Source organism: Balaenoptera musculus, chromosome 2 (assembly GCF_009873245.2).
Source record: "Balaenoptera musculus isolate JJ_BM4_2016_0621 chromosome 2, mBalMus1.pri.v3, whole genome shotgun sequence".
In the NCBI taxonomy this organism is placed as follows: Eukaryota; Metazoa; Chordata; class Mammalia; order Artiodactyla; family Balaenopteridae; genus Balaenoptera; species Balaenoptera musculus.
Window position 1 is genome coordinate 83,212,294 of NC_045786.1, and position 14,653 is coordinate 83,226,946.

The following is a 14,653-nucleotide window of genomic DNA, read 5'->3' on the forward strand; positions in this document are numbered from 1 at the left end:
TTCTGTTTAATTTTTTCCTTCCTAATTCTTGGCAACCAATGTATTTAACCAATTTTCTCTTTCAAAGAACATTTAGAAAAGGTTACTCTGTTTATCTGGCTATTTTGCACAGTGCTTTCCATTTGTAAGTAAAGAGGTGCATTTAAAAGTTGAATAGGAGTCAGAATTAGAAATTTCATCATTTTTTTCCTCCTTTTGAGTCAAATATGACAGTATAGACTATTATATATGAAGTGAAGTGCCAAAACATGTCACATTTGCATGCAAATATAAAGGTTATATGTCAATAGGAATAATTTTTTTAAAAGACCACCAACTAATAATCCTAATCATCCAAGAGTAGGAAGTACATGCTGAATGACCTAGACTCTTGTGGCAGCTCTGAACCTAACCAGCTATGTGATTTGGGATCTGTTACAATCTCAATTTCCTGGTCTACAAATGAATAGTAAGGACTAAGGCCACTTGCAGTTTTTAGATTCTTGAATTCTAAGTGTATGTAACTAGTGAAGATTTTATTTTCTAAAATTTTCATGTTAAGTGTTAAAAAAAAAAAGGGGGGGAGGGAGGATAAAGAATTATAAGTAAGTGTTTCTAGAAACACTACTGGATTGGACTTACTGCTAAATGTTGGTTAATTCAGCGTTGCGTTGTAATTTGTTCATAACTATAACTCTATAGTCAGAGTATTTGGTCCTAATATAGCGCATATCTTATATACATACACACTGTTTCTGTTTAAATTTCCATATAATCATGTTTTCACCCTAACTTTTTAAAATAAAGTACGGTTAGTCTCATTATGAATTTTCTTTGATACTCAAACATTGAGTGAATTCATATAAAAAATTGATTATGGACAGACACTCTGCTAGACACTAAGGAAACAAATATGAAAAACATAGGTCCTCAAAAAAAAAAAAAAACCACATAGGTCCTCTTCTGCTCTCAGTATGTTCACAAGACACCAGTAACAGAAGCCTGATCTAGGAACCTAGGCTAGCAAGGCCCTTGAATCGTACAACAGTTAATATCATTCATGGCATTTCCCCAGAGTATATCTGAGGAAGGGCAATTCTTTCTAGCTTCCTGCAGCCTCATCATGTAGGTTGAGTCACAAGAAAATCAAATGAACCTGTTATTTCTGTTAACTTAGCCTTTTCATGTAACTCTCTCTTATAAATGTATTATCAGATAATATTTGTATAAAATAAAGGGACTAACAAGGCAAATACTTTGAAATTAAAACCACCCTTATTAGCGTACCACCAATTTAATTTAGATAAATGTTGGCCTTCTACTGATGAACAATAAAGTGCTAACAAGATCTGCCAATGCCAGAATTATGAAGTAGAAATTTATCTTTCCAATAAGTCCATTATCTGTAGCCTGGCCTCAAGCCTTCATTGCTATTCAGGGCCTCAAATCCCTAAGTATAGACTCTACTTTGAGCATTGTGCTCTTGCCATTGAACAGGAAAACAACTTTCAATGCTGCCATATTTTGAATGGCAGAGACTTCTAGAGATTAGAAAAACTACTAACTTTAAATATGCATATTTTTAAAATGTTGTACTATTCTACTCATGAACTCAAATATAGTTTAACTTTAAAATCCTGTAAGTTCTTTTATCTACAGTGATTTTACTTATAAGATCCAATTTAGTTGACAAGAGTATGTGGCAAAACATATTTCACATTTTTGTATTGTTCCCTGTGAGACGTCTATTGTAAGAATTGCTGCAGGCTGTCATTTTTGTCTGCTGTCCAGGATTTGCTGGCCTGAGTACTATGTACTAGACTTGGTGTTGCTCATGAGGGGGAGGGGGAACTTGCAATTGAGCCAGACGGTTTTGTTATTGCTTTAGAATTAAAAGCATATGAAACAGATACAGCTTATTAAGGTTTTTTTTTTTTTATAAATAACATAAACTTAAATAACAAAACAGTAAAGTTCAAATACAACTTAAAATAGAGTTTAATGCGGTAACCACAGGAAAAAAGCATGATTATTTGTGGGAAGAACATTATTAAAAGCCATATTCCCGAATATGAATTATACAAAAGATAGATTATGTTACTTGAAAAAAACATAAAAGATTTTTGAATTTTACTTTTAGGGATTATAAAATGTTATTTTGTGGTGAGTGAGATGAAGTACAGTATTATCATCATTATTGCTATTTTATATACAAGATTTTTGAAAACATCCTTTAAGCAATACCCTTTCAATTGGGAGCAGCATTAGGAATTTTGTTCTTGTTAATAGGTACAAGCATGTTCTAATCTTATACTCTTGTAAAACTACCTCTTTGATTCATTTCCATAACAGAATTTTTGAGAATATTCCTTCTTTTCTGATTAGAATTTAAGTGGTTCATAATTTTTCACTAGAAATCATTCAGATACTGCTCATCTTCCATGGTTAGTGTTGGCTTGATTATCTGACAAATCATTCCAGCAGCTTTTAGGTCTGACACATCTTATATAACATCATCTGCATTATTATTATTATAGCAGCCATTTTATAAGCAGATAGGAATATTTAAATAATCATTATCAGATAATCAAATCTAACATAGTCTTAAGGGTAAATTAATTTAAGAAAAAAACATTACTATTACTGACATCATGATTGTACAACCAGTTTTACAATTTTTTACAACTTTTAGTTACTAAATCTGATTTTTGTGTATATTTTTTCAAATCTTTCTTTAATGCAGTCTCTTAAAATAAACATAAATGCGCAAGTCCAGCTTGATCAGTTTTTCAGTAGTTTTCCAGCCTTTCTTGGTTACTTAAAAAAAAAAAAAAAAAAGAAAAGAAAAAAAGGAAGAAAACAGTCCACTTAAAGAAATCTCCCTGCTGGAACTGGTTTCTTATATGCCATATATGATTAGGTTATTGCCATAGGAAGAAAGTGGGCTGTTTTTTGTTCTTTCTTCGTTTTTTTCCCTCTTACAGGAACCCCCTTTTGATTTAAGGCAACAAACATTTCTCCTCCACTGTGTGTCCATTTAGCTGATGCATATGTGTTGTAGTGGTTTTCCAGAATTAATTCTTTGAAGTTACAATCTTCATTGCATTCTTTCTGCAAAGAACAACAAACAAACAACATTATCCAAATGATTTTTGGAGGGACTCAATTAGACAAAGAATAAGCAGTAATATTTGGTAGAATTAAAACATACATGACTTTTTTTGAGCAGGCATAATGCAGTTTATTATACATACTTAGCATATTTGAAAAAGGATTAAATTTTTTAAAAGATAAAATGATACACATTTAGTTATGCAACATAGTTTCAAACATGTAGCTTTTTGGCAGTCAGTTGCTACTTTTCTTAAGTATTAAGAGCTATTTCCCCCTAATTAGCAGCTCTCATATTACTATGCCCAAGTCACTCTTTCCCTAACACTGACATTTTGATACAACTAGCAGAGCGTCTGCCTCCCTCAGCTGAAGGACATATTTCACAACTTTTTTTCATTTACTATTACACTGCCTGTGATAGTGATGGAAAATAAAAAGTTAATTTGTTCATCCATCCAACTATTCATTCATTCACTTAAACCTGTATTTTTATGTAGTCTGTGCCAGGAATACAAAGGAAAGTCAATTATACTTTGTTATAGTGGGATAAACTGTTGCATATTTCATGTTATAATAAAGTGGGAACAATGGGAATGCTTACAGTTCAAAGCCCGTGATTGTGAGATTGATGTTGATAAACAAACGTCTGGATTTTTTTTCCCCAAGAATTTTCATGTCAGCAAAGTACACATTGGGTGAACTTTAACAAAAAGAGCTTTAATACTGACAGATGGACATTTTAGATTTTTAGAATCTAAAGTACAAATGGAATTTTAGAGCTGGAAGGATCCTTAGAGGTCAGTTAATCAGACTTGTTTTACAGATGAAGAAACCGAAGTCCAGAGAATTTAAGCAAATTGTCCAAGATCACACAGAAAATTTAATTCTTAAGTGTAAAATATTTTAATGAAATCATTGAATTATGTAGTTTGAGAGAAATTAATTTCATTTTTACTTTTCAGAAAGGGAAGATATTTTTGACAAAAATAAGTTTGAGAAATTAAGTCTAAGCTATCAATTATTAATACCTTTGCATAGAGTTTTCCTTCCTTGTTCATTGCAAGATAATATTCACTTTCCACTCCTTTGATTGCTACAATTCCAACGGCCACTGTCCTGATTTCCATGATGTCTGCAAGGAATCACAGAAAGATATGTCAGTTATTCACTCAGCTTTGCAGATTATCCAAGAATGACCATTTGTCCTTATTTCTGTTTCATTTGGAAGTTAAGATTATTAATGTGATTATTTACTCAGCCTGAGACCCCCATCCACCCATAACATGTACACACAAACACCAGATTAGTCCTTATTAAATGTGGGAAGTGCGAACTATTGATTTTTTATTTTGTAGAAAAAGATGTTTGGATTCAAAAAAAAGAGTTACATATTTGAATTTAGCTTTTTCTTCTCTAGAATTACAGTTCTAATTTACTATAATAATAATAATAACATCAATAATACCTAATGTTTATTGAATTTATACCACATGCAAAGGATTGTTTTAGCACTCATGTATTAATACATGTACTTATCACCAAGACTATAAGGCAAGTACTCATATTATCTCCAGTTTACAGATCAAGAAACTCAGGTACAAAGAAGTAATTTGCCCAAATTCTAAGCTGGTAAGTGGCAGAAGTGGAATTTGAACCCAAAAGGTCTGGCTCTTAATCATTATATAATGCTATGAAAGTATATAATTAGCTAACATCTTTAATTTTCTACTTAAACTTTATATTAATAATTAGCGCTGACAGAATATTTCTTGAATATACTAAAAATGAATAAAATTCCGATTAAAGCAATTGTAAATGATGGTAAACAGAACCAACTACCTTTAAAAAATTAAATATTTTATTTTGATTTATTTTTTAAAATTTTTATTAGAGTATGGTTGATTTACAATGTTGTATTAGTTTCAGGTGTATAACAAAGTGAATCAGTTATACATATACATATATCCACTCTTTTTTAGATTCTTTTCCCATATAGGCCATTACAGAGTACTGAGTAGAGTTCTCTGTTCTATACAGTAGGTCCTTATTAGTTATCTATTTTATATATAGTAGTGTGTATATGTCAATCCAGTCTACCAATTTATCCCTCCCCTCCCTTACCCCTTGGCAACTATAAGTTTGTTTTCTACATCTGTAATTCTGTTTCTGTTTTGTACATAAGTTCATTTGTACCCTAAAAAATATTAAATATTTTAAACTGATAGTGAGTTTTTTGATAATGAAAACACAGTCTAAAACCAAATTATGAGTCCTGCTCATATAATATTTTATAACTTTACACCGTTTAATTAATTTTTTAACCATTATTGAAATTGCCACAAGAATGTTAACTTACTGTTTCATTATATATCATTTCCTAAAGTGCTGTATTTTAATGACTCTAACTACTGTAAAAAACTCTCAATTTTTTTAAATGGCGTAGAAATTAAAAGTTTAGTGAACCATTTTATGTAACTACTGTTAATTATACTTTCAACTTGAGACATTCTCTTTCTTGCGCTTAACATAATGCAAAGAAAATTCCAAGTGAAAATTATCTGCATAAATCAAGTTTCCAGAAGCTGTTTTCTAAAATATTCACTTAAGTGGAGGAAATTCTAATTTTTTATTCCATGCCTTCACTTCATTCTCTTATTTATTCTTCTGGCTTCAGTTTTCCTATCTGGAGAATAAAATTTTTACCCATTTCATCAGGATTAATGTAGCCTAGTTAATATGTGTTATCTGTTTCCAATATATGCTGCATATAGAAACCATTTTCCCACTATACTATGCTTAGCACTAGTCAGAGCTCATCCAATTGAGAGTTCTACAGCTGCTCATCTAGAAATTGAGGTCTATGAAGAAAATGCAAATGAATGGATATTTATCTTTTAAAGTATTTATGAAGCATTGTCAGAATGCATAGAACTGTATGGTAATGTTAGGATACAAATTAAGAAAAACAGCACTGGTTTCTGAACTAGAAGTTAAAATCTAGTATAAACAGCAAAACACATATGTCAACACACACGTAGATACACCTTAATTAAAAGAAAAGAAAACTTCTGGAGACACAGCCCTGAAGGAGAGGCTAAGGGAAATGTTAACAATTGCTTACAAGCATGTGAAGGATGTGTTGCTGATGCATTCATGCAAAATTCAACAAATCTTCAGTGAGAGCCAATTCTGTGCTAGACTCAATTCAGAGACAAACCCTGCCCTCTTGGAGCACTTTATGTGGCAGCTAACTCTTCTTGTTCAACAAAGGAAGATCAAAGGGAAATAATTTATTACGCAGCAGAATCCAAATAGGTTAAGTTTATATCAATATAATGAAGAATACTAAAGAAATTCACTGATTCAACCAATTTGCAATACCTTCAAAATTGAGTAAATAGATCTATTTAAAAACACACGGAATAGTTGATTTCTAAAGATCTTACCACTGTAAAATGTTTTGAAGTCAGTTTTTTCCTTCTAGTCCCTTTCTCCTGCTATTTCCCTCTTTATTCAATATTTTCTCTTAGAAAGGAGAGTACTGATGCATAGGCTTAGAGTATCTTTCATGCTCAGTTTTAATTAGGGAATGAAATCTGTCATGTTTGCTGGCTTTTTCGTTTATAGACCAACTGTCTACAAAATATAACTATAGAATGATAGAGGTATTGTTGATTATGCTATGTGGACACTTTCCCTTCAGGTTCAGTCATGACAATATATTCATATTGTCCCACCTCTAAACCCTTTTCCTCTATCCCCTGCCTGCCCGTTGCCCACCATATTTTTGTTACACTCTGACACTCAACAGGTGATAAACATTGTTAATCTTATCCCTCCACACATTGGGGTTAAGGACATCAAAAAATCTTTAGATTTTTAACAACTTAAACGGGCAAATTGTCTGAACAGATACCTTACCAAAGTAGATACACAGTTGGCAAATAAGCATATGAACAGATGTTCAATCTTTAAAGATTCTACTTTTAACCAGGATGAGGACAGACTTGAAAATGGCAAGGTTCCTGACACAGTAATATTCTATATTGTTTGATATATTTAAAAAATCATTTCACTAGGAAATCAACAGACCTAAAAATATATTGCTTGGAAGAGCATTAAGTAGTACTGGCAGAATTAATACGCTATCAATCCTGACTTTCTGGTCTGTTTTGCCCCGTGTGCTGTGCCCTTTTTTATTCAAGAAAACCCAAGAATGAAGAAACTAAAGTTATCATTCTTTCATTTAAGTACAGAGTAGGAAGTAGTGTTCCTACAGATTTTAAAGTGTTTTAACTTTCCTGTTTTCAAAAAAAGTTTTTATTAAGAATTTATTTTTTAGAGAAGTTTTAGGTTCACAGCAAAATTGAGGGGAAGGTACAGAGATTTCCCATCTACCCCCTGCTCCCACACATGCATAGCCTCCCCGGTTATCGCATCCCCCACCAGAGTGGTACAGTTGTTATAATTAATGAACCTACATTGACCATCATTATCAACCACAGCCCATAGTTTACTTTATGATTTTCTCTTGGTGTTTGGACACGTATCATCATTTTTGTATCATACAGAGTATTTTTACTGCCCTAAGAGTCCTCTGTTCTCGGCCTGTTCATTTCTCTCCCTTACCCGCAACTCTTGGAGACCACTGATCTTTTCACTGTCTCCATGGTTTTGCTTTTTCCAGAATGTTATATAGTTGGAATCATAGAGTATGTAGCCTTTTCAGGTTGGCTTCTTTCACTTAGTAATATGCATTTAAGGTTCCTCCATGTCTTTTCATGAGTTAGCAGAAAAAAAATTCTTAGTGTTTGATCACGTAAAAATCCACCAATCCCAGCTCCTTCAATATTTCTTTTCCCTGAACCTTTTAAGATTTATATTTAAAAGTTTTGAGGGGCCATATATTAATACAGATGTTCTAGCATGATAACTAAGAATTATTTTAAAGTTGAAAGTAAGTGGAAACAGTGGCTTAATGGTTATTAGGCCACTCAGAACATTTAATTTTGTCCTCGACCAAATATACTTTCTTGGGCACGTTAAAACTAAGAATTGGTACCAAAAAAGAAAAACATTTTAACGTTAAATGACTTTTATGATTTTCTGTCAAGCTGGGATTGTTAGATGGAAAATCTTCACCATTATATGTTTATATTACATTCAAGGCTATAGATTCCATTCATTTTTATATCATAGAAGTACATCCAAATACATACATACATGTACACAAAAAATACATCTCGTATTTCCAAAATAAAGAACTCTTAAAACTCAACAATAAACAAATAAGCAACCCAGTTAAAAAGTGGGCAAAAGGTCTGAACAGATGTCTCATCAAAGAAAATACACAGATGGCAAATAAGCATATGAAAATATGCTCAACATTATATGTCATTAGGGACTTACAGAATAAAACAACGAGATACCACTACACAACTATTAGAATGACTGAAATTTTTTAAGATACCATTTGCAGACAAGGATGCAGAGCAACTGGAACTGCCATTCATTGCTAGTGGGAATGTAAAGTGGTACAGCCACTTTGGAAAACAGTTTGGTTTCTTACTGAATGCTAAATATACTCTTATCATACAATCCATCAATCCTGCCATAAGTGTTTATACAATTGAGCTTAAAACTTAAGTCCACAACAGAGTTTTATTCTAAACCATCAAAACTAGAAGCAACCAAAATGCCCTTTAGCATATGAATGGATAAGCTACGGTACATATGCACTTTGGAATATTTTTCAGCGATAAAAGGAAATGAGCTATCAAGACACAAAAAGATACAGAGGAACCTTCAGTGCATATTGCTAAGTGAAAGAAGTCAGTCTGAAAGACTCCATACTGTGTGATTCCAGTTGTATGACACTCTGGAAAAGGCTAAACTATAGAGACAGTAAAATGATTAGTTGTTGCCAGGGACTTGGGAAGAGGGCAGTAGGATGAAAATGTGAAGCATGGGATTGTTAAGGCAGTGAAACTGTTTTATATGATACTGTAATAGTGGATACATGATATTATACATTTGTCAAAACACATAGAACTATACAAGGCAAAGAGTGAACTTTAGTGTAGACTATGGAGTTTAGTTAACAATATGTAATTACTGATTCATTAATTGTAACAGATATACCACACTAATGCAAAATGTTAATAGTAGAGGGACTGTGTGGGGAAGTGGTAGTGGTATGTAGGGACTCTACTATCTACTCATTTTTTCCTGTAAATCTAAAACTGTTCTAAAGAAAAGTCTATTAATTTAAAAAATACAGTCTAGATTTTAATTAATAATATTATATGATTGAGTATATAAGAAACTATAGAGTTGACGCTTAAACATAGCAGGAATTAGGGCACCGACCCTGGCAGAGTAGAAAATCCATGTATCAGAGTCGGCCCTCTGTATCTGTAGGTTCCGCATCCACAGGTTCAACCAACTGCAGATCATGTACTACCTTAGTACATATTTATTGAAAAAAAAAATCATTTATAAGAGGACTAACACAGTTCAAACCCATTTTGTTCAAGAGTCAACTGTAGTGGAACTTTTTATGATTTATTCTTATCCCAAATATGTAGTACTTCTGGGGTTTGTTATTAATTACTACTATTAATGTCTTTGGTGATGGATTAAGAACTGCTTACCACGTTAATGACTTCTCTTTGTGAAATATGGACAGTTACAAGGAGTAAGTTTACAATGCAAACACACTTTGGGAAGTGTAGGAAATACAAATATTCTATATACAGACCACTACTACACTCGTGTGTGATATCTCTCAGGTGTATTGGGATAGAAAAATAACTGAGGTCCAGGAATATTTTAGAAACCTGATCTGGTGACTTTAATTGTGATGTCATCAAAATATCTGGATATTAATAAAATACATATCAAAATTCAGTTAGTATTTCCTCCTACAGAAAACAAAAATGAATGATACCCAGCAGTATATGCCAAATGCTAAAAAGAACAGGATGGAAAATCAATTCAACCATTATTCAGAAGAAAGAGGTGTTACATATCCTAGGTGGTCAAGGAAGGATTTGAGGAACAGATAGAACTTGAATTACATCTTAAAGGATAGATAAGGTTGACATAGGTAGAATGGAAACGTCATGCTAATTGATAAATAAAAGTATATGTAAGATAGTAGAGTCAACGATTCGTAAGTTATTTTCAGAAGATTGAAATTAGAGCTATCTGTCTGGAGTAGGAAACGTATCAAAGAGATAGAAAAAGGTGGAAAAGGAGTTAGGATGAGATTGTTGAGGGCCTTGATTGCCAATTTAAGGAATTTTAACTTTTGTTTGTAGACAATGAGGAGTCATCGAAGGTTTGAAATTTGAAAAATGTCAGGATATAAATTGTGTTTTAGAAAAATTAATTGGATGTGCAGAGTAGTTAGAGAAAATTACTAGACTTGTATAAGCCTGATTTTCTTCCTCTGCTAATAGTATGAGTTGACCCATAATGGGCTATTGTGATTTTTAAGTTAATAGATAAATATTTTCAAAATGTCTCAGTTTAACTTCGAATACAGGAAGTATCAGTAGTTATAACCCATATGAACAGAAGCTCTTTGGTGTCCTCAATAATTTTTATGAGTGTAAAGTTGTCTCAAGTCTAAAAAGTTTGAAAACACCTTTTCTAAATTAATTTTATTTCTCCTGGTCTGTTTAGTTGCAGTTTGTACTTTGTATATTGTACCCTTATTATTGTAGGTTAAATAGTTTTGGCCACTTCATATAACTTTCTACATACATAGGTTTATAAATAAAATCTCCATGGCACATGCATACAGAAATGCTCAATATATTCCAAAATGTCTGGAGAATTTCTTAGTGATATTTTAAAACATCAAGTTGCAAATTATAATTAAATTATGTAAGTAAATAGTAAAACATGTAAAACATTTGTTTGATCACCTTGGTTACTAGTTTAATGTTAGTATGGTTTTAATTAAAGAGTAAGGCTAAGAAATGTATTTACACTGCTCTGATTTTTGTACACTGTTACAATTACAAGAACAGGAAAGAATTTTTCTAAATATGTGTTGTGTATTTGACACATTAAAATCCTGTATCTTAGTGTTATATTTTTTACATATCCTGCATGTGATTGCTCCAATTATTATTAAACGTGTGTGTGCATGCACACGCAATATTGTAAATTCAAAAGAATTGACTTCAAAGAGCAATAGACTCTTGATTCTGTATACTGTGTCTCTCTTGGACATCTTCAGTCCCTCCCTTCATTGCCTTTTGATTACAAAAATCCACTTTCCAAATTTTTCTCTCAATAAGGCTGTTTTAAGATATTCATAGACCCTAAGTACTACTATTTCCCAAGACCACCCTATACCAATCTAACATTAAAATACATCCATATTTCTCATTAGATACAATATTTTATAACTTTTAAAGTTTTATACAAATTTTCTTTGAAATTACTTGGCCGAAAGTAACTCATTTTATTTATCATTTGCTATCAACTTTCTGCAAATATTGTACATTCTAGGGAGTTCTTGCAAAGTGAAAAAAAATTATCAAATTGTTTTCAAATGTTATGAAAAATATTGATAAATTTAATAAATAATGAAGTTGGCTTGATATATTTTATAAGTTAAATATTTGCTAATCTCTTTTTATTTTTTTGTCAAATTTTACTGTCAATATCTAAATTTCAAAGGTTTAAATATATTTGTAAGCTTGATGTTTTCACAGGCTCTAGGCTCTGTGCCTATGGGCCAAATGAATAAAATGTCCCTGCCCTTAACTCTGAAATCTTTTCAAAAGACTATCCCGCTTCCTTTTCACTAGCACCGAATTTCTTGAACGTGTAGACTATATCTGCTCACTTTTCCTCAATTTAACACTTGCATTCTAACTTTTAATCTGTTTAATGGCTTTATCTCTTCAAGGCCATCAATGACCTCCTCAGCGCCAAATTCAAGAGTTTTTCAATAGTCATAAATTTCTTCTCTGCATCTTTTGGCACTCTCAACATCCCTAGTTCTATTCCTAATTCTCACTGTTTCTCTAATCCTGCACTACCTTGATCTATTAATTTATTTTAAAATGGTTAATTTTTGTGTAGCCATATCTATGTATCTTTTTCGATAATTTATTGTATTTTTTTATGCTTAAAAGTATTTTTTACATTCCACTATCTGAAATACATTTTATTCTAGCTTTTGTAATTTAAGTTTTAAATATATCTCTTAAATTCATCTGGAATTAATTTTGGGATATGATGTGAGATGAAACTCTAAACTGATATTTTATTCCTGCAAATAGCTAGCTAATTTTTTCAATATTAGTTATTAAATATGTCATTACTTTTTTTACTGATGCAATGCCTCTCTTTTACCTTACATTGGCTATCTTGTTTTGTCCCATTGATGTATGTATCTGTCTGCTATGTACCCACACTAATTTATTGTAGGTTACCAATTCTGAAGTGACTCATTACATTTATAGGTAGCTCTGATCCTAGGTGTTACTAAATACTCTCAGATATATCCTCTAAAGCTATGCAGAATAAATCAAAACCTTTTCCACATAACATCCCTTCAAAGAGATGAAGACATTGGTCATGCCCCTCCATCAGGCAAAGCATCTGTAGTTTCTTCAGCCATACCTTATACTGCATGGATTCCAGACTCTTCACCAGTTACATTACTTACTTAAAACCAGTTTCTCAGCAAGAACTAGATCTATATAGATAGCCCAAGACAGAATACTGTTCATTATTTCCCTTAATATAGACCATAAACTACAGTAATATAATCTCACCATCTTCCTTAAGAATATTTTTAATCATTTCATTAATTTGGAGTACTGATATAATAAAAAGTGTGCATATCAAAAAGAAATTTTATTTCAGATTAGCATATTTTCAAGGTTATTTTATAAAGTTTAAGTAAAATAATAATTCATATTTTATATATAAAGACAAATATCAGATATCCCTTTTAACATGATTTATTTCTTTATTTTTAAAGCATGCTTTGAGGAAAAAAAATTTCAAAATGATCTTATGTGGTATGTGCAGAATTGAAATGTATTAAATTAAATGTAGATTAAAATATGAATGTCATAGTGTTAAAGGTGACAAAATACACTTTGCTACTCCGATCTGATTAATAGAATACTTCTATGCTTTTAAAAGATTAGGTCATTTATTTTTACAATTTCATCTAGTTTTTAAATGGTGAGGTAGGAGAAATAGTGTAGTAGTGCTCCACAAATAGAGTACTGCAGATAGAGAGAGTCATTATACCCCCAAAAAAGTGAAGCCAACTCCAGTATGATTGTCACAGTATTTTCTGCAACATATGAAATTATAGCAAATATTCATTGAGTGTTTACTATTGCCAGACCCCATTCTAGGCACTGGGATTTTACCGATCTGGAGAAGAGTATCTAAAAGTGAATTGTGGAGTTATCTTTATGCTTCTTATTAGCTTATATTTAACTCATCCTTTATGCTTCCTATTATTAACTGACAGCCTGTTAAGGTTATAAATTTATCACCGTATGACAATGAGTGAACATATTTATATAATAGTGAAAACCATCATGATTTGATTATGTAGTGAAAGGATTAGTTAACTAAGTCATGAGCAAATTTGTCTCATCTCTCTAATTGCCAGGCATCTATATTTGATATGTCTGTGTAGGCACTCAAACCATTCTTTTCTAAAGTGGAAAAATATAAAATTGATTTTTTACAAAAATATATAGAAGTTGGGAGAAGATTATGCCTTTAGTTAACTTAATCCGCCAAGCACCTTGGAAACTGCTGGGTGATATACTTAAAATCACTGGAGAAATGATTAGTTGAATTTTTTAATTCAACCTAAGATTATGTTAACTATTTTAGAAGCAGTGACACATTGATGGCTTATATTGAGGTTGTAAAGTGCACAAGACTTTGTTCATGTAAGTAAATCACATCGCCATTTTGTCATCATGTGATTTTTTTTTACTAAAGTTCAGGTCTTTATATTTCTGTCTAATATTCAATATCCCTGTCTGTCAGATGTTTAAAGTTTTAATTCAGCCACCTTAAATCCTATTTGTAAATTGATACGGAATAATTACAAGTAAATGATACATGAGTATATTAGAAAAGTATGATACCCGACATATTAGCTATTCCTTTCATTTATTTGTCATCAGCAAATTTGAGAGATGTCTTCATCTCTAATGTGCAATGTTATGTAGCTCTTTTCCATCTTCTATTAATCATTGCACTTTGCGCTTTTTTACACCCATTAGAAGTTATAAGTTTTGATCCTAGCTCTTTTCTCTTGAGGCATACTGGGCTTCCTATTCTCTCCTTGTCATATCTGCAGTCCTTAAATATTCATGCTATGACAGCATGGTGTCATTCATTCATTCATTCATTCAATCACACGCAGGCATTTTTCTCCCCCACTTTCTGAGCAAAGACTATTTATTATTCCCCTATTTCCATTCTCCTCTTTTTCCACAGCTGTAGAATTTTTAGCTGGCTGCACATAATGAACATTACATTTCCCAGTCTC

The 14,653-nt window shown here is 31.9% G+C and overlaps 2 protein-coding genes across 5 annotated transcripts in view; one reads left to right on the forward strand and one right to left on the reverse strand.

Annotated features, from left to right (window-relative positions):
* The window catches only part of FAM227B (family with sequence similarity 227 member B), a 268,773-nt gene that overhangs the window by 101,163 nt on the left and 152,957 nt on the right, over positions 1–14,653 (forward strand). The window lies entirely within an intron of this gene.
* FGF7 (fibroblast growth factor 7) overlaps positions 1,796–14,653 on the reverse strand; it is a 61,847-nt gene continuing 48,989 nt past the window's right edge. The window contains exons 3-4 of the mRNA XM_036842852.1: positions 4,122–4,225; positions 1,796–3,090 (exon numbers count right to left, since the gene is read on the reverse strand). Coding sequence (XP_036698747.1) covers positions 2,896–3,090; positions 4,122–4,225 — 299 coding nt within the window. The 3' untranslated portion in view covers positions 1,796–2,895. The remainder of the gene's footprint in view (positions 3,091–4,121; positions 4,226–14,653) is intronic.